Genomic DNA, 21,100 nt, shown 5'->3' with positions numbered 1-21,100 from the left:
ATCTGATCTCCCGTGGCCAGACCCTCCTCGGTCCGTGGCTTGGGGTGTCCAGCAGTTCCCCGGCATCCCTTTCATCATCCCAGTGAAACCCCATGTCTCTGTGACCGTCTGTATCTATGTGCATTGTGTCTTTTCTGAAGATGAGCGAGACTGGGGCACAGGGCATGGGCTTGATGCTGGCGTTGGCTGGACTGGCCGTGTTTCGTGGAGCCTCATGTTCTGAGTGGTCAGTTCACGATGTCTCCGCTATGGTGACTTCAGCTGGCCCCTTCTTGCTGTTGAACCCATGACTAATGAAGACCCCTGTATGTGTTGTGCTTGTCAGTCTCCCCAGGCCAGAAGTGGGGTCTCGTCTGGGCCCAGCACAGGCCCTGGTGGTAGAGCCAGGCTTCAGTAAACACCCATTAGGTGGAACCGAGTTGAACCAGATGATGAAAAAGTGGCAGCACTTTTGGCCAGTAGGTGCCCAGTGGGTTTTGAATCCAGCCCTGCTTGACTCCCAAACCCGTGCTCTCTGTGGCTGCAGTGGGCTGTCAGCCTGCTGAAGTCAATCAGAAAAAGTTTAGTACAGAAAAATCTAAAGTCCTGGGGCCAACACGTCAATTGTCCAGGGCCAGAATGGGGAAACGTGGTATGGCTTCAGTTTATGCCAAAGGACCTGGGCTGGGGGCAAAGACAGGGCTGGGGGAAGGGTCCCCTGCGGGCCAGCTCAGTGGGGGCCAGCAGTTAAGGGGCCCTGGAGCACTTGGGCTCTCAGGTGGGCTGAGTGACTAGGAACATTGGGTCCAGGACCTGAGAAGGGCAGTCTGCCCCATTCCGCATGGTCCCTGCGCACAGGGAGTGGGTGTTCAGCCCTGGCTCTCCTTGGACAGGAAGCAGTGATGGACAGAGCACAGAAGGGGGAGAGGATGGGAGGGTCTGCCAATCAAGGGATGGTAGTTCTGGGAAGGTTTGGATGGAGAACAGACCTGGGTTCTGGTCCCAAGTCTGTCCTGGTCTTGTTCCCCATGTGGTCTTGTATACATTACACCTTCATCACCACCACTATCATCATCACCATCGCCACACCATCACCACCACCATCACCACCAGCACCATTGCCATCCCCACCACTATCACCACCAGCACCATCGTCATCACCACCACTGTTACCATCACCACCACCATCATGACCACCACCACCACCTCACCATCACCACCATCACCGTCACTACCAGCCACCATCACCACAGAACCACCATCGCTACCACCATTACCACCACCTCACCACCACCATCACCACCATCACTGCCACTTCCATCTCACATTTATTCACGCTCTGGGTTAAAATAAGTTACCTCAAATGTATTTACCAATCCTGAGATTGTAGTATTCTGGGATTCTGAGAGTCTAACCACCATTTCAAGTTGAATTTCTTCAAAAACATTCTAAGTACTAGAACTTTAACCAAAATTTAACATTTTAGCAAACAATTTTAAATGTAATCTTATAACAAATGTTCTAACCAGATTTTTTAATAGCCTAATGTTCTAACACAAGAAGTTATTTTTAGCTACAAATATGCCATTTAAATTATTTTAACATTCTAACCAATAACTGATAACCTAACATTCTCACAAACATTTTCCCAAAATTTTAGAACAATAAGACTGTAATAAATATTCTAACATCCATTATTTAATACTTATTTTTATATCTAATATACATGCAAACATCCTAACAGACTTTCAAACATCTCAACAAATATCCTAACATGCAAGGGAACATTTTACCCTCTTAACATCCTTGCAAGCATTATAATTTTCTATCAGGCTTCCCAAGTATATCCATCACCAGCATTCCGTCTTCCTTTGGTTATCAGATGCTCAGAGTCAGAGCTTTCCAACAGAACTTTCTGGAAGGAGGAAGTGTCTGTATCTGCACTCTTCAAGGTGGCCACTGTCCCTATGTGGCTATTGAGCACTTGAAATGTGGGTAGTGCAGGGAGTTCCCTGGCAGTCCAGTGGTTAGAACTCGGGTTCGATCCGTGGTTGGGGAACTAAATCCCACAAGCTGCGTGGTACAGCCAAATTAAAAAAAAAAAAATGTGGTAGTGCAGCTGAAGAACTGAATTTTAAATTTTACTTAATTAAACTTAGAGTTAAATAACTTGGTATAACTGGTGGCTACCATATTGGGAAACACTGCTCTAAGTCTTTCCAGAAGGTTCTGCCTGGGCAGTCTCCCTCTAGGAGACTGTGGTCTGAGGCTGTGGAGCAGGGATCCCACCCCGACCTTGCATTTCCCGAGAACCCCTGCATCCTGCTCAGGGTTTGGTGTGGGAGGTGACACCCACCTCCCTGGACCTTTAGGGTCACTCCTGGGAGAATATGGGCAGCGAGCAGGGTGGGGCTCCTGGGCAGACTCTGCTATGGGATAGGAGCCCTGGGTTCTGGACTCAGCCTGGTCCTGCCCAGCCCTACCAGGCGCCATGAATGAGGGCAGCCCACACGCCTTCCCAGGCCTGGGGGTTGGCCAAGGTGACCTTGAAGATCCTTAGAAGCGCTGAAGTTCAATTGCTCTTGGTTAAAACCCTGTAAGCAGGAGGACTGGGGCCTGGCACGTGAGGAGCACCCAGCCGGGCTGAGGCCAGCCAGGGAGGGATCCCACGAAGTGAGGACCGGGCAGAGGAGGGGCAGAGAGGAGGCTGGCCCGGCCACGTGTGTCTCGCGACAAGCACTGGGGTCTGAGTGACGAAAGGAGCCGTGTCCCCACCTCCTGTTGGGCATCACGCCCTCTCTTCCTGCCCCTGGGCTGCGGTTGGCTCAGAGAGATGTGCAGGAGATGTGCAAACTGCAAAATGGGTGCACATGTTGGGGGACCCAGAGGCGCGGGGCTCAGGCAACTAGAAGTGCTCAGAGACTTGGGGAGCCTGGAGCAAGTGAGAAGGGCTACGAGTGGAGGCGGGGAGGTGGGTGCCCAGCACAGGTGACCATGGTGACAGCCGCCTCCATCCCGCTGCCACAGGAGATCATGAAGCATCTCACGATGGCAGAGCTGCCCGACCTCATCTGGACGGCTGTGGACAGCCTGGGCTCCACCAGCCCCTTCCGCGTGCAGGCGGCCGCCGACATGCTGCTCACTGCCATCCAGGAGCACAGGGCCAAGCTGGAGACCGTGAGGGGGTTGGGCCCCTGCTGAGGGCCTGCCAGGATGGGGCAGGGGGTAGAGGGAAGGGCCCAGCATCAGCACGCAGGGGCTAGAGCCTCTGGGCCCCAGCCGCGTCCCTGAGCTTGGGCCTGATGGGGGAGACACAGACCCCATCCTCAGCAAGAGCCACTCTGATAGGTTCCAATGAGTGAATGCATGAGTGAGTGAGTGAATGAATGAATGAATGAGGGAATGGCCCAAGCAGGTGTCCCGGGGCCCTAGGCGGTGTTTGCAGGGTCTGGGGCAGACGTGCGTGGATTGAGCGGCGGTTCCATGCCCTCGGATGGGAATGGGAGCTGGGGGAAGAAGGCACAGCCTGGACCCAGACAGTCTGACACCAGACAGATAAGGAGGAACAGCATAGTAAATGCAGAGGCAAAGGAGTATACCCACGGGCGTGGGACCCCCAGAAAGAAGATGACTAATGCCAAGACTGCAGACTGGAAGCCTCAGGGGGTTGCTGTCGGAGCTGGGCATTAATTGAGGAGACCCAAAAGTGGAAGGGGGGAGAGGCCTTTCAGGCACACAGAACAGCACGTGCCAAAGGGGTGATCAGGACATGATGAGGTGGGTGTGTCTGAACTTCCAATGCTTGGGCAACGTTTGGACAAAGTTGGACAACCCTAAATGCCATGCAAAAGCTAGTGGAACTTGTCTCCCCATCAGCCTGGGACTCCCCTTCTGACCAGGCGTCCAGGGCAGGGAAGTGCCTCCCCCTTCAGACTTCCCTCTTAGATCTGTGTCTCTCCCCTCAGAATCACCAAGGGCAGGACTATGCCTCCCCACTCAGACTTCCCAGGGCAGGGCTGTACGTCCCCCGCAGGAGAGCACCATATCTGAAGGGGCTCCAGACTCATCAGGGCATGTCCTCCCTCCCACTTCAGGCCCACCAGGGCAGGGCCTGGCCTCCCCCCTCAGACCGGCCCTCTCCCCATACTCTTCCTCCCTGCACAGGTGGCCAACCTGGGCCGGGCCATCCACCTGCAACTCAGCTCTGTCCGCATCCCCCAGGGCAAGGAAAACGCCCTGCAGGCCATCACCCTGCTGGCCCGGAACCGCACCCCCGAGCTGGTGGCCGCCTTCCTGGACTTCTCCATACCCCTGGACAGGTGCCCAGCCCACCTTCCCTCCCTGCCCCACTGCCCACCCTCCATCCTCCCCCAGGTAGGGGACAGGGCCTCCATACCCCGCTCTGCCCTCCTACCTGCCCACTTACAGCCACAGGGCTGGGTGCCAGGAGGGAAACACTTACCTGTTCATTTTGTGCACCTCCTGGGGCCGGCTCTGGGGAGGTACTGCTCACCATTCATTCTCTCAGTGGTCCCATAAAACACCCCTACTCCAGCCTCCACCACCCATCGCCTGATGGGAGAGGGGGCCCAGGATCCTGGGTGCACCTGGCAAGACCCCAGTCAACACCAAACCCTTGCCATCCTTACTGCTCCTCCAGAGACCCCCCCTTCCTGTCCCCCAATGGCCACTGTAGCCCCCAGCCCCCTGAGCCTGGAAGTGGTACTCTTTCTCCCTAAAATCCCAGCTCTGAATCCCAGGTCCCCAGTCTATACCACCTGCTACCCATCCACCACGTGCCTGCCCTGGGTCACTCCTTGGACCCTCTCGCTCACTCCCTCTGTCTTGATCTTGGGGATTTCACCATCTTTCCCTCACCCCGACGTCGCAAGGCCTGGATCTCCTCTCTCCCACCCTCCCTCAGCCACCCACTCCCACAGTCATACCCTCGGCTCGGTCACCTCCAGTTTCAAGCATCTCTCCCTAGCCCTGACCACCTCCCACCTCACTCCCTCTGGTACCCCAGTGAGCCTCTGCCCTCCAGGACCTCCACATTCACTGCCTTGCCCACCTTCTCATGGTCCCTCGCCTGTCCTCATCTCCCTCCTCGCCAGCAGAGAATCTACCTTCCAGTGTCAACGTAACTCCCTGAACACACCCCAAGCCCCTTGTCCCCTTTGTCACACTCAGCTGGCAAAACCCAACTCCAGTTAAACCTGGCTCTACCTACTCCACATCTGCACCTGTGCAGCCAAGTGCGGGAAAAAGCACACCACCACCCTTTAAATTCCCAACCACACATCTCCACGGGGCCCTCAGTGCTGCCTGGAAACCAGCAGAACTCTCACAAGCTCCCAGCACCCAAGACCTGTTTCCAGGAAGGTTTCTAATTTCCATACGGAAGGGCCTTTTTGTTTTTGTTAGTAATGTCTAGTTTTATTGCACTGTGTGATCAGAGAATGTCATCTAATGTTTCTACTGTATGGAATTTACTGATCTTTTAAACTGTTGTCGTGAATATTCTATGGGCACTTGAAAAGGTGTTTTTTTCTATTACCAGGTGTAGGACTTGCTATATACCTGTAAGATTTACTTTCCTGACTGCGTTGTTTAGGTCTTCTGCCTCCTTTACTTAATTTGTGTCCATTTGATCCGTCTTGTACCGAGAATGGTGTGTTAAAGTCTCCTATTATTAATGTGTTTCTATCTATGTATCCTTCCATCTCCTGTAGTTTTTACTTCATAAGGTTCATAATGTTATTTGGTGCACACATATTCATAAGTGTTATATCTTCTTTATGAATGGTGACTTTCAGCATTGAAAAGTGCCCTGCCTTGTCACATTTAATGCTTTGAGGGCTTGAATTTTCTTATCAGCCTCACTACCTCTGCTTTCCTGTTTTTTCCCATTTGCCCAGTATGGATTTGTCCATGCTTTTATTTTAACCTTTCAGAATCCATTTGCTTTATGTATCATTCTATATACAGCATATAGTTTGGTCTTGATCTGTAATCCAAATTGAAAATCTTTTTATTTTAATAGGTGAGTTAAGTCCATTCACATTTATTGATATGACTGATATGCTGAATCTCAACTCTGTCATAATATTTTGTAATTGCATGTGTTTTATTTGCTGTTTTTTTTCTATGAGATGTGTATTCTTTGAGCTTTAGTTGTTTTTTTAATTTAGGAAGGGTTGTATTTCTGTTCTAGTTGCTACATTTGTACTCCTAACCTATTTTAATGCCCTTAGTCCCTTGTTTTCTTATTTAACCTTTTAATATCTGGTTTACCCATTTTTATTGATATCCTTAAACTCCCATCCATTGCCCATATAACAACCAGTGAGATTATTCGTCCCTTCTCCTTCTATGTTTTCATTTGCACACTTCAAAATTTGCAATGTCATCCACCTTCCTCCTCACATTTGTTTTTAGTGAGTACACACACTCACCCTAAGTCCCTTTGCCAAAGATTTCTAGTCATCTCTTAGCTTGACAAAGCTCATCCTCTGACGGATTCCTCAAGAAGGCTCACGGATTCAGAACACCCTAGGTTCTTTTATGAAGGGCAGCTAGGCTGGATATAAAATCCTTGGTTCACACTTTCTTTTATTAAGTTTTTGTATTGTTTGGTTTTTGTTTGGTTTTTGTTTTTGGCCATGCCATGCTGCGTGTGGGATCCTACTTCCCAGACCAGGGATTAAACCCGTGTCCCCTGCATTGGGAGCACAGAGTGTTAACCACTGGACTGCCAGGGAAGTCTCTAAGTATTTTTTTAATGCTGCTCAATTGTTGCCTTGCTTTGTTTTTGAAAAGTCTGATGAAAAAAAAATTTTTTTTTTTTTGGCCTTTGTAAGTTATTTGATCTTTTTGCCTGGAGACCTTGGAACTTTTTTCTTTATCTTTGAAATATAACAATTTTACTAAGAAATGTCTCAGAGTTGATCATTCTGTGTTAATTTTCCCAGGTACCTGGTGAGTCTTTTGAATATGTAGATTTAAGTCTTTTGTTGCTATTGTTTCTGGAAAGTTCTCTAGGTTGTAATTTTTTTCTTCCAGTTTTATTGAGACATAATTGGACATACAGCACTGGATAAGTTTAAGGTGTACAGCATAACGATTTGACTTACATAGATCATGAAATGATTACCACAATAAGTTTAGTGAGCATTCACCATCACATATAGATACAAAATAAAAGGAAAAAAAATTTTTTTTCCTTGTGATGAGAACTCAGGATTCACTCTCTTAACAAGTTTCATATATAACATGCAGCAGTGTTCATTCTATTAATCATGGTGTACATTACATGGTGTACATTCTATTAATCATGGTGTACATTACATCCCTAGCACTTCTTTATCTTATGACTGAAAGTTTGTACCTTTTGAGCACCTCCATCTAATTCCCCCTCCCCCAACCCCTACCTCTGGTAGCCACAAATCTGGTCTCTCTTTCTATGAGTTTGTTTGTTTGTTTGTTTGTTTTAAAGTATAATTGACCTGCAACACTGTGTTAGTTCCTGGTACACAATGTAGTGATTCTATATTTCTATACATTTCAAAATGATCACCATGATAAGTCTAGTTACCATCTGTCACCACACAAAAATATTACATTATTATTGACTATATTCCCAACACTGTATATTTCATCCCTGTGATTTATTTATTTTGTAACTGGACGTTTGTACCTCTTAATCTCCCTCGCCTATTTCTCTCTTGGTTATAGTTTTAAATATTAGTTCTGTTCCATTGTTTTTCTTCTTCAGAGACTCCAGTAATTCAAATGCTAGTCTTTCCTTGCCTGTCTTCCATTTCTCCTACTTTCTCTGTGACCCTTTTTACTTCTCTTAAATTCATCTTTATTCTCTTGGTGGTGTTTCTACTTTTCCTCAATGCCCCTTCCTAATTTTCATTTGAGTCTTCTCTCTATTGAGCACCTTTGAATTCTTTTTTGCACTTCTGAATTCAATCAGCTCTCTTTTCCTTTCTTATTAGAGGCTTTTTTTTTTTTTTTGGTCCTTTTTGAATTTATAATTCAAGGTGGTTTTTCATATCTTTAAAGGCTTGCTTGAGTATATTGGCCTGCATGTGGGGTGTTATCTTACACTTTTATCCGAATCATGATTGTTTTTCAGGGGAGGAATTTTCTCATTGGATGTGTGCTTTTGTTTTCCAGGGGTTTTTGCAGTAACTCTATGGATCTATTAATTTTTCTCCTGTTTATATACAATACTATTAGAGTGTTTTGTAGAATTTCAAGTTCAATGGCACCCTCTTCTGTCAGTATAGCAAAGTCCAGGTAACTTAGCAGATTTTTAGTTTTGGTGGTAGGTGAAAGGGTTATGTATCCTCCAGTTTGGGAGGTCCTTTTTCTCTTCTAGGACCTTAAATTTTTCCTTTTTGTGCCTTTACCTTTCACCAACCAATTTCAAAGGGTACTTCTTTCTTTTTTGCCCTTTTTTTCTCCCCAAAGCTGGGTGTGTTGAAGGCTGCCCTTCAAATGAGCATTCTTTTCCGTCCCTTTCCTGTGGTCAGTGCTCTGGTTTACTTGGTGTCTTTCTTCTTTATTGTTTCATATTTTCAGACTTAAGATGGACCTTGTCTTCCTGAAGGTGATTTAGATCAACTTTGAGCCCTGTTGCCAGGTCCTGTCTCCTCTCTTCTACATAGTTTCTCTCGTCCTCCTTTCATCTGCCACAGAGCCTCGTGGTGGAGCAGGGGTGGGGTGGGAGTGTGAGAGACTGCAGGCCGGGGCTGGCATAGTTCTCTTCTGCTTATAGTCTGTTGAAGTCTGGGTGTTCTCTGAGGTCACATTGTGGTGGTTTTACTTTTCTCTTCTTCTTGCTGTGTTGTTTTTCAAGGAAATTTTGAGAGGTGGGGGGGACCCAGGCAGCCACCGTTGTCCTCAGCTGCCCAGTTCTATAGTTCAGTTTTATCTGTATTGGAATTTATAGCTAATTTCTTCAGTTCTAAGAAGCACATTTTTCACATGTCAGCGTCTATGAAGTAGGAGCACAGTTTACATTGATGGTGCCTTACACCTGGATTGAGGTAGGGTTCTCAGTCACCTGGGGGCACTCTCAGCCTAAGACCACTTCAAATTTAAAAGTCTCTGCTGGAGGGTGTTTCGTGGGGGGCACAATGGTGGTGTGACTCAGACCCCAAAGTAGGTTTTGTGGTTTGGATTCTCAAGAGCACCATCCTCCTTCCCCATAGTGTGCTGAGTGAGCATGGGTTTTCTTGCTGTTCTTTCTGCAAGGCAGGGGTTTTATTTCCTTTTGTTTTGCTTTATCACATTTACACTGTACACACAGCCCTTGGGGTCCAACCTTTTTGGTGGGGCCCCTATTAGACTCCCATCTTGGATAACTTTTCTTTCTTAGTAGTGCATGAAATAATGGTGGCGTGTCCTAAAATATAAACAGAATTGTGTGATATGAGCCCTTCCAGTATTCTTTTGTTATCTGGCTTTTCCTTCAACATCTTGTGCTTAAGACTCCTCCCAATATGTTGCATATAGTTGGAGTTCATTCATTTTGGTTGCTGTGTAGTATCCCATCCTATGAACACCAGTTACCCTTCTTACTATGGATGGACATTTGGGTTTAGGTCTGTGGTTAACACTGCTGTGAATTTGCTCATACATGTGCTCTGAGGCACATCTGCATTCAATTTCCATAGTATAGGCATGGCACCAACACTAACATATGATGCAAAATGTTTCCAAAGTACTTAAACCACCTCTCATTCCCACAGTATTTTTTTAAGAGTTCCTGTTGCTGCACATCTTCACGAACACTTAACATCAACTTTCTAGTCAACCATCAAAATTTTAGCCAATCTGGTGGGTAGTATTAATCATATTTCCATGTTAATTTTCACTTTGCTGATTAAATAATGAGGTTGTACATCTTTTCATGCCCTTTTTGGCCATTGGAACGGCATCTTTGGTGATGCCTGTTCAAGTATCCTGCACATTTTTCTGTTGGGTTGTCCCTCTTTTTCTTATCGATTTCTAGGAATTCTTTATGTACAGTAATCTGGATACAAGGTCTCAGTTGATTTTATGTTAAATATCTTCTTCCACTTCGCAGCTTTCCTTTCGCTCCCTTACTAGGTCCTTTGATGAAAAGGAGTTCCAAGTTCCATCATTCATTCTCAGACGTTACCTTATAAAAATCCTAGAGTTTGCCTTTCTCATTCAGCCCTCCAGCCACCCACATCATGGAGATGTGAATCGGGCTCCAGTTCTCCTAAACGTCCAGCATCCTTTATCGAGTGCCCACCCTGTTCCTGCAGCTCTGGGTACTTGCTTCCTGCAGTCAAGGGTTGTGTGCTGAGGGACTTCCCTGGTGGCACAGTGGTTAAGAATCCGCCTGCCAATGCAGGAGACATGGGTTCGAGCCCTGGTCCGGGAAGATCCCACATGCCGCGGAGCAACTAAGCCCGTGCACCACAACTACTGAACCTGCATGCCACAGCTACTGAGGCTGTACACCACAACTACTGAAGCCCGCGTGCCTAGAGCCCGTGCTCCGCAACAAGAGAAGCCACTGCAATGAGAAGCCCGCGCACCGCAACGAAGAGTAGCCCCCGCTCGCCACAACTAGAGAAAGCCCCCGTGCAGCAACGAAGACCCAACGCAACCAAAAATAAATATAAAGTAATAAATAAATTTTTTAAAAAAAAAACAGGGCTGTGTGCTAGGGACCTGCCTTTGGGCTCTCCCTGCTCGGCACTGCTCTGCTTGTCTGTGCCTAGGCCAACACCCAAGGTTCTCATTCCTACAACTTTATATTAATTCACCTCCCCTGATCCAGAAAGGCTTCCCCCTCCTCCTTCCGCAAGACTGTCCTGGCCATTCTTGGCCCTTTGCATTTCAACATAACTTTTAGAATCATTGCCCAGCTTCTTCGTCTTCTCTTTTTCCTCTTTCACCCTTGGGCAACTGCTTTTACGGCATTGGCCCTCAAAGCTGGACTAAGAATAACCCTTGGTTTGGCACTCATCCATCACGGCTCTATGCATGGCCTGCTTTAATTTAGTTCTTTACTTAGAGCAAGGATTCGTCTCAGTAATCGAATGCACACTTGTGAAGCTGTCACCCGTACAAAAGCCAGGGCCCTAGTTATGAACTACATCTAAGGACAGGGCTGCCCACCGTCACTGCCTCCATCCCCCTGGCTCATCCACCCAAGGGTCTTCATTCTTTTGCTGTCTTTTTATATGGTGTGATTGCATCTAAACATATTCTTAAAAACATTTCATTTGTAGTTTCAATAATTTTATTTAAAGAGTATCATGCTGCATGTAGTCTTTGGAGAACTTTTTTAGATCTTGATTGTCTATTCTAATCTAAATCTAGTAACACCAGTTTTCCTTTCTTTAGTATTGCATTGTATGTCTCTTTCCATTTTTTTAAATAGACTTTTCTTTTTTTGGAGCTGTTTTAGGTTTGCAGAAAAGTTAAGCAGAAAGTGAAAAGTTCCATCTACTTCCTTCCCCTGCCAGGCTCCTTTCTTGGTAACATCTTGCCTTAGTGTGGTATGTTTGTTACAATTGATGAGCCAATATTGATATATTATTATTAACTAAAGTCTATAGTTTACATTACAGTTCACTCTTGGGGGTGTACATTCTATGGATTTGGACAAATGTACAGTGAGTGACAAGTATTCACTATTATAGCATCATACAGAATAGTTTCACTGCCCCCAAACCCCCTGTGCTCTGCCTAGTCATCCCTCCCTCCCCCTAAACCCCTGGCAACCACTGATCTTTTGACTGTCTCCATGGTTTTCCCTTTTCCAGAATGTCATAGAGCTGGAATCATACCGTATGTAGCCTTTTCAGGTTGGCTTCTGTCACTTTCTGACATGCTTTCAGGTTCCTCTATATCTTCATGGCAACTACTCTCACTCCTAGGAACTCTTTCTCTTTCTTATTTCTTTTTTTGGGGAGGGACAGTGGGGTGAAATGATCACCACAGTAAGTCTAGTTAACAATCATCATCATTCATAGTTACAGATTTTTTGTCCTTGTGGTGAGCTATTCTCTTAGCAAGTTGCAAATATACAATACAGCATTAACAGCTATGGTCGCCGTGTGTACATTACATCCCCGGGACTTATTTATTTTACACCTGGAAGTCTGTACCTTTTGACCCTCTTCACCATTTCGCTTACCTCTGACTCCTCACCTCTAGCAACCACCAGCATGTTCTCTGTAGATATGAGCTGAGTTTTTGTTTGGTCTGGGTTTTGTTTTCATTTTGGATTCCACATGTAAGCAAGATCATGCGGTATTTATCTTCCTCTGTCTGACCTATTCCACTAAACCTAATGCCCTCAAAGTCCATCGATGTTGCCTCAAATGGCAAGATTTCCTTCTTTCTTATGGCTGAATAATATTTCATTTTATATATATATATAGATATATATAGATATATGCTACATCTTCTTTATCCATTCATCTGCTGATGGGCAATTAGGTTGTTTCCATATCTTGGCAATTGTAAATAATGCTGCTATGAACATGGGGGTGCATATATCTTTTCAAGTTAGTGTTTTCGTATTTTTCAGATAAATTCCCTGAAGAGGGATTGCTGGATCACGTGGTGGTTCACTTTTTAGTATTTTGATGAATCTTCATACTGTTTTCCATAATGGCTGCACCAATTTACATTCCCGCCAACAGTGTACAAGGGTTCCCTTTTCTCCACATCCTTCTCAACACTTGTTATTTCTTGTCGTTTTGATAATAGGAGTGAGATGATACCTAATTGTGATTTTGATTTGCATTTTCCTGATGGTGAGTGATGCTGAGCATCTTTTCACGTACCTGTTGGCCATCTGTATGTCTTCCTTAGAAAAATGTCTATTCAGATCCTCTGCCCATTTTTTAATCGGATTGTGTGGGGAGCTTTTGTATGCTTGTTTTTGCTATTGAGTTGTGTGTGTGTTTCAAGTCTTTTGAATATTAACCTCTTTTCATAAATATGATTTGCAAATATTTTCTCCTATTCACTAGGTCGCCTTTTCATTTTGTAGATGGTTTCCTTTGCTGTGCAGAAGCTTTTTAGTTTGATGTAGTCCCGCTTGTTGATTTTTGCTTTTGCTGCCTTTGCTTTTGGTGTCAGATCCAAAAAATGATTGCCAAGACTGACGTCAAGGAGCTTACCACCTAGGTTTTCTTCCAGGAGTTTTATGGTTTCAGGTCTTATATTCAAGTCTTTAATCCATTTCGAGTTAATTTTTGTGTGTGCTGTAAGATAGAGGTCCAGTTGCATTCTTTCGTACGTGGCTGCCCAGTTTTCCCAGCACCATTTGTTGAAGAGACTGTCCTTTCCCCATTGCATGTTCTTGGCTCCTTTGTTGTAAATTAATTGACCACGTCTGCGTGGGCTTATTTCTGGGCTGGGAACACTTTCCTGACTTGGCTCCCGGAGCCACCCTCGCCTGGCTCCTCCCCCCCAACCCCAGGCGCTCCAGCTCAGCCTCCTGGCTGCTTCCTCCTGTCGCCCTGGCTTCTTAACGCAGGGGCCACAGGGCTGAGCCTCAGGCCCCGTCTTCACTTACACTCCCTGCCCTGGTGGCCACTTCCATCCCCCTGGTTTAAATATCACCTAAGCCCAGGCGCCTCCCGAATGTTCGCCCTGGCCAGATGCCCGGGGATGTCTAATGGGCATCCACTTGCCACGTCCAGGCCACCCCCTGACCCTGCCCTGCACCCGTTCGTCTTGCCAGCTCCTGTGTCAGACGTGGCGATTCATCCTCCAGCTTCAGGCCAAAGCTCTCGGTGTCGCCTTGACTCTCTTCTCCACCCCGCAGCCCATCCTCTGGGAAGCCCTGCGGTCCACCTGCCTCCATCTCCCCCAGCCCCCGACACCACCACCCTAGTTAGGACATAACGAGCTCTCACTGCGCGTCCTGGCCCGTTTCCAGCCCCTCCGTCCCAGCAGCCAGAGTGGTCCTTTAAAACTAGGTCGGATCACGTCTCTTCTCCACTCCAAACATTCCAGTGGCCCCCATGTCATTCAAAGTCAAAGCCAAAACCTTTACGGCACCCAAGTCGTGACGTTGCCCCACGACCTCACTGTCCTCCCGCCCTCCGCTGCTCATGCCACGCCGCCCACGCTGGCCCTGAACACACCACGCAGGCCACCGTCTCAGAGCTGCAGCCTCTCCCATTGCTCTCAGGTCTCCGCAGGCACCCCCCTTCTTAGTGGAGGCCTCCCGACTGCCCTACTTACAATCGAGGACACCCAGATGCATCCTCCTGCCGTGCCCCCTCCCGCCCTGCTTTACGCACGTGGGGTAGTGTCTGACGCACCATTGTTTGCTGCCCAAGTCAAACCCTAGGGGGGTCACGCCCAGGATTCTTACTGGGTCTGTCTCTGCTCAGTACCCTGGCCTCAGTACCCCTCAGTTGCCTGACCGTGACGGTGCCCAGCACAGAGGTGCCGACTGAGTGATAGACACCCACAGGGAGAAGAATAGAAGCCTTGGTCCTCTGTGCACCCTTGCTCCTGGGGAGCCATCTCGCCTAAGCCCCTCGAGGCAGCTTTGCCCTCGAGAGGTGAAATGACTTGGCCAAGGTCACCCAGCCAGCACGGGGCAGAGCAGGGATTTGAGTCCAGGCCCTTTTCACTCCAAAGGCCCCACTCCTTCTAGGTGGGTGGTGACCTCACTCTGGAATCTCCCAGAGTCCTCTGAGCCCACTCAGCTAGGGTCAGATGGGACTGGGGTAGACTCCCCAGCGCTCAAGGGCAGCCCCCCTGGGGTCTCTCTGAAAGCTGGGGGTTGCAGCTCATCAAACCTCCCAACTATGCCCTCCCCGCCCACACCCCATCATTCCAGGGTCCCTCCTGCCCCTCCAGTCCCTTCCACCCAGCACTCAGGCCCAAAGACACCTAGCACAGAAAACAAGAGGGCCGTCATGGCCACTGACACTGGAGAGCCCCAGTGCCCGCTGCCTCCCCCGGTCTCGCAGGGCCATGCTTCCCCCCACCAGGCAGAAAGGCCGTGGGACTAGGCAGTCCTGACCTCCTGCACCATCTCCCGGTTACGAGGCAGGGCCCTGATCAGAGCACATCCTGTCTCCAGTCCTCAGTTTCCTCATGTGCAAAATGGGCACGAGGACACTGAAAAGCTCTGCACACGCCAGTGATGGCCCCTAAGTTGACCCAGGTTGGTGCCAGGGGAGCTGGACCCCAGCAAACCCAGGCTTAGGAGGAAGCAGCCACAGCAGGCTTCCAGGAGGAAGTGACTGTAGGGCGAGCCCTAAAGGCTGAGCGGGAATAGGCCAGGTGAGGAGGCCAGAGGCAGGAGAGGAGGGAAGGCAGGCAGGCACTGGAGGTCAGAGGGCAAGGGTCAGAGGGCGATGGCTTTGGGCACCAGCTGGACTTGTCCTGACAGTACTTGGGAGCCATGGAGGGTGACAGACAGAGTCTGCAGCTGGGGTAAGAGGGGCCTGATAGAGGGGACACCCAGAAACACGGACCGGGGCTGCTGGCCCAACCTCTACATCCCCCGGGCCACACTGCTGTCCAGGCCCCGCCCCTCGTGCCCCTCCCCCAACCTCAATATGCTCTTATCCACCCCTCACCCACCTGTCCTGCCAGGGTTCATCTCAGAACCCAGCCTGGCCTCCTCCCCTGGCCCCCACTCCAGGCCCCTGTGCCCTGCGCTTGGCGGCCCGCTGCTGGGACCCAGCCTGGCCAGGCCAGAGTTTCAGCGCTGCCCTCACGGCCACCCTTTGCCCACAGCCATGCCTTCCGTCTGTGGAGGGCCCTGGGGGCCGAGCGGCCGTGAGCTGCCTGGTGCTGGCCGAGCTGCTGGCCTGGGTGCTGGAGCGACCCCTACCCACCAGGACCAGTGACGGCAGCCCCCGGCCCACGGAGAAGGCCTACCTGCACTCCATGGCCGTGAGTCTCTGCCAACACCCCCAGACGCTGTCCCCAGCTGCCTTCTTGTGTGCGTCAGCCAGACATGGGCGTGGGGCGCCCACCATGTGCCCAGCCCCGGGGGACGGGGAGCCCCATATCCAGGCTTCAGAAGAAACCCACCCTGCCCAGCCTGGCCTGGCAGAGGGGGCTTCCGATGTTGCCTAGCCGGGGACTGACCACACAGGCCCTGGGTCCAGGCCCGGCTCCCCACTTCCTGGTCGAGGGCTCTGGACCACGCCAGCCAGGTTCAGGCACAAGGAAGGGCATGGAGAGATTCGTGAACCCCTGCCCCCATACTTGGGTTCTGGAGGTTGTCCATTCTGGAAGAATCTTAGAGGCTGCCTCTGGTAGCTCCCACCCTCCTGTAGGAACCCCCCCAACCGCCCACCTCCCAGCTTTCTGCACAAGCCCAGGCCCTGCTTGCACAGCCCCAGGAGCAGGGGGTCACTTGCTAACTCGCCACACCTGCCCCTGGGCTGCACTCTGATGGGGCAGCAGCTGCGCCCCAACCCTGTTTTATTCCAGGCTAAAACCCACCTCCACCCCAAAAGCCCCCTGAGAAGCGAGCATGCAGCCGCCCCTCCCCACTCAGAGCACCCTGGACAAGCGGCCGCCCCCAGCAGAGGGGTGTGACAGCTGAACCCGCGGCGGCAGGAAGCCCCACCCTGTCTCCGGGCCTGGCCGTCCTTCAGCCCTGCTCCTTGATGCCCCCAGCCCCCGGGCCCTCCCTGTAGGAGACCACACTCAGCGTGGGGTCAGCAGGGTGGCCTTCCCTGGGTCCCACCGTGCCCCAAGCCCCTGCCCTCCCCTTGTCGTTGCTCCGCAGTGCTGGCCCCTGACCCGGAGAACGTTCTGGACCAAATGCCCCTCTGGGCACGGGAGACCCTGGGGCTGCTGTCTGGTAGCTCTGCCTTCTGGGCCACGTGTCCCCTCAACATTCATTCATGGGTACCTGTTGTGTGCCAGGCTCTGTGCTGGGGATACTGTGAGGAGCAAAGCCACGGGGCTGAGGGGCCCGACACGAGGCAGTGGCAGCGCAGAGGGCAGAGTGGACGGGGCTTGTGGGATGGAGGACCCAGGCCTGCAGGGAGAGCAGCGGGAGAGGGGAGGCATGGAGGGTCCAGAGAGAGAGCGGGCCCTGAGCGAGGGACACCTCGGGCAAGGACTTGGCTGTGGTCCTGGAGGCTGTGGGCAGGCACAGGGCGGCGAGGTTGGACGTGGGTTTTGTCAGATGGTTGATCCACAGGCCTGGACCCCAGACCCCCTGAGTGTCCCCTGCTGCCCCGACAGGCCATGAACGCGCTGCATGAGCTGCAGTTCGCCCGAGGGTTCAAGAAGGCCGTGCGGGAGGCCTGCCCCAAGCTCTTCCTGGCCCTCCTCACCCAGATGCACTGCATCTTGGAGCTGAACCTGCCCAAGGAGCCCCAGCCCGGCCCGGAGGCCCAGGAGGCAGCTGTGCCCAGCGCCCGGAGGTAAGGCCCAGAGCCCTGGGCAGAGACGGTGTACTGGCTTCCCGGGGCTGAGTGACAGAGCTCCACACCGGGCACCTTAGAGCAGCAGGCGTTTATTCTCGCGCAGCGCCGGAGCCTGGGGATCTGAAATCCAGGGTTGGCAGGGCTGTGCTCCTCTGAAACCTGCGGGGGAGGGTCCTTCCCGCCTCGTTTGTGTTCCTTGGCTTGTAGACGCATCACTCCCATTTCTGCCTCCGTCTGTGTGCTTCTGTGTCTAAATTTCCCTTTTTTTTTTTTTTTTAAGAGGGAGCAGTGTGTTGTACACAACAAGTGCTCTTTGTGTTTTTTTTGGCTGCGCTGGGTCTTCGCTGCTGTGCGCGGGCTTTCTCTAGTTGCGGCGAGCGGGGCTACTCTTCATTGCGGTGCGCGGGCTTCTCATTGCGGTGGCTTCTCTTGTTGCGGAGCACGGGCTCTAGGTGAGCGGGCTTCAGTAATTGTGGCTCACGGGCTCTAGAGGGCAGCCTCAGTAGTTGTGGAGCACGGGCTTAGTTGCTCCGCGGCATGTGGGATCTTCCCGGACCAGGGCTCGAACCCGTGTCCCCTGCATCGGCAGTTGGATTACTAACCACTGCGCCACTGGGGAAGTCCTTCCCTCTTCTTATAAGGACACCAGTCATGATGAATTAGGGCCACCCTAATGCCCTTGTCTTAACTTGATTCCATCTGTAAAGACCTAACTTCCAAATGAGGTCACATTCTCAGGTACCCAGGGTTAGGACTTTGACAGCTTCTGGGGACACAGTTGAATCCGCAACAGACATGATTCCAAACACCAGCTGTGGCCAGCACAGCAGTCAGCGTGGAGGGTGGGCGTGCGTCACGCTTCCTTGTGACCGCAGGTGCCTGGCAGCAGAGACACCCCATGACAGCTGACACACGGGGTCTCCAGGTGCCCACACGGGACACCATATCTTACCCAAGTGTGGTCCTTGCAGGGAGTCTGTGAGACAAATGTTGTCTTCCCCCTTTGACGGATGAGGAAACTGAGACTCAGAGAGGGTCAGAGGCTTCCTCTGAGCCACACAGAATGTCCGTGCATTGCTGAGCTAGAGCCCATAGAACGGCAGGGGTGCCTGCCCAGCCACCACTCGGCCCCTGCAGGCAGACACCCTCCGGGTTCCCTTGCACAGGGCGCCAGACCCTGGCACGTTTTCGCTCTGATGCGGTGGACAGCTGTCAGCCTCCCCCCATCCCACTCCTGACCAGTGTGGACAGGACCCACGTGGGAGGGTCCGCGCCCTGCTGGCTGCACTCGGGCCGTGGCCCGGGCTGGCAGGCTTGCCTTCCCTCTGCACTGGGGCATATCTTGAGAAATCCATTAAGCGAGTCTTTAAAAGCCTCGGGGCAACCTCTTTTCATTTGTTGGTATTATGATGAGCTTCACACAAGCTGTCAGTTTTAACAGCTCTCTGCAAGACACTCACTGAAAAAAACTGTCACTTCTCTCATATTGCTTCTGAATTCGAATGTGCACCAAGTTCCTTTTTTATTCAAATCAACCATGCAAAATGCATGAATCTTCCCTAATAAGCTGTTAAAACGTTCTCCTCCCAGAAGCAGGAGGGTTAGGAGAGAGCTGTGATGAGCTGCCTGGCCCATCAGCTTCCCTCCCCGCCCCATGAGGTCCAGCCTCCCCCGCTCCCCTTACCACCCCCCCACTGCCCTCCACCCCTCAGTCAGATCAGGCCTCGCCTGTGCTCAGAGCCCTGCCTGCTTCCTCCCCCTTTAGCTCTGAGAAGGGCCCAGCCCTTCCAGTGGCCCACTGGTCCTTCCTCATCTGGGTGCCTGTCTCCTCTAGGACCTCAGCTCCCGCCACACGCCCCCACCACCTATGCACACCCTCTGCTCCAGCCTCAGCATCTTCCTGCCGTTTCTCAAACCCAGCACACTCCTGCCTCAGGGCCTTTGCAGCTGCTGTGCCCTCTTCCTGGGATGCTCTTCCCCCAGTAGCCTCACCTCCTGTGGTCTCCCAACCATCTTCTCTAAAATAGCAGCCCTCCTCCCTCCCTGCTGTGTTCTCCCCCAGCCCATCCCAGCTACAGCTGTCATCTGTGCCCCATATAATGGGGGCTCCGGGGAGCAGGGACATATGTCTGTCTCACACAGGGCTCCCCAGAGAGCAGGATGGCTGTCACCTCACTGGGAGCACCGGGGGGCCTTCCGCTCAGGCTCAGCTGTGTCAAGATGCTCCAGCAGCCTCAGCCTTCCCCCCTCCCACCTCGCAGGTCCTGGCTTTTCTCTGGGCAGGTCCTCCCGGAAAAGAAGGGCGGGGCCCCAGCAACCACAGGACAGACTCCCACCCTGGGCATGTCCATTGGCTCTAATTGGCCCAGCTTAGCTCACAGGCCCACCCCTGAACCAACTGCCTTGGCCACAGGGGCCTGTGGGGCTCTGACTGACCAGGTCTGTCTCCCACACCTTCCCTGGAGCTGGGATGGGACCTGGGCCCCTTCCCCAGAGGGCAACTGCGATGCTGATGCCACCCCAAGGGGCCCGAGAGCACAGCAGGCCAATCAGCAGTGATGTCCGCCAGACATCAAGGACAGTGAGGAGGTCAGCAGCTGCTCCCGGGCCTCAGAGGGCAGCACCATCCAGGCACATCACTGTGGTCCCAGGTCTGACACTAGGTGGATGTGGTGGTACCATCAAGGGGGACAGGGGCCAAAGAGCGATCTGGGCACTCACTACCGAGAGGCCCACTGTCTCATGGGTGCCCCCGGCAGCATGGGGATGGCACGGGACACCTGTGGCAGCCACGCAAGGCTCAAGGCAGAGTCAGACTAGTCCTGGGCCTCTGAGGTTCGTGACGTCCTACTAAGCTTTGCCGGCCCCTGGAACCAACAAGTGAGGGTTTGGCAGGGCTTCCTGCCAGGGAAGGAGCAAGCGTGGATGGCCCTGCCTGTGGGACTCTCCCTTTCCTTTGCATCTCTGATGAACAAAACCGCTTTCTTTTAGAGACATTTCCTGCTTTGGTTGGTCCTCAGCCAGGTCCTCCTCAAGGCAATGCCCACCCTACCCCACAACGGACTTCTCATTCCTCTTCTTTCATCCATTATGGGCTGAATCTCTTTAACTCTCATGGGACATCTCATTTCTCTTCATTTCAAAGACACTCCCTTCATCCACTTATAGGTATAATCCAACATATTTTCCTTCTTGCCCTGGCTGCCAGGAAGCTCACATATAAAATTAATGTTCAGTAATCTCTCACTGTGGCACGGGGGTGCTTCCTTTTGTTTCTCACTTCCTGATTAGTCCTCTTTTCAACTTAAAGCTTTAAGTTTAATTTAAAGCTCTTTTATTTAAAACACTGTTCGTGGTCCTGGGTTTTGGCAGTCAACAAGGAACAAATAAGCAGTTAATAATGATATGCTGTTTGGGGCCCGGATCTGAGATCTAAGATCTCCTCCTAACCCCACTGTGAGCACTCTGAGCTGGTCTCTCCATCTCACGGTCTTGGTTTCTTCTTCTGTGCGATGGGGTTGGTCCCTCCCCAGGTGTTGTGCGGGTCAGGTGCCGCAGAGGGTAGCCTCTATGCTAGGGTGACCCTGTGCAAGTGACCAACACTTGGGGCCTCAGTTAGGGTTAGATCATGACCCCAGCCCAAACGTCTTCTGTTCGATTTGCCCAGTTGGGGAGCCATGGTCTCAGGCCCA

The 21,100-nt window shown here is 51.2% G+C and overlaps 1 protein-coding gene across 1 annotated transcript in view; it reads left to right on the top strand.

The window, feature by feature from the left end:
* The window catches only part of LOC133077066 (maestro heat-like repeat family member 5), a 64,344-nt gene that overhangs the window by 32,027 nt on the left and 11,217 nt on the right, over positions 1–21,100 (top strand). Inside the window, 6 exon segments of the mRNA XM_061171737.1 lie at positions 3,007–3,156; positions 4,144–4,298; positions 15,754–15,794; positions 15,797–15,912; positions 17,224–17,405; positions 18,834–18,839. Of these exon segments, the coding sequence (XP_061027720.1) occupies positions 3,007–3,156; positions 4,144–4,298; positions 15,754–15,794; positions 15,797–15,912; positions 17,224–17,405; positions 18,834–18,839 (650 nt within the window).

Source organism: Eubalaena glacialis, chromosome 17 (assembly GCF_028564815.1).
Source record: "Eubalaena glacialis isolate mEubGla1 chromosome 17, mEubGla1.1.hap2.+ XY, whole genome shotgun sequence".
Lineage (NCBI taxonomy): Eukaryota > Metazoa > Chordata > Mammalia > Artiodactyla > Balaenidae > Eubalaena > Eubalaena glacialis.
The sequence above is the reverse complement of the archived record's forward strand: the minus strand, read 5'-3'. Positions and strand labels throughout refer to the sequence as shown.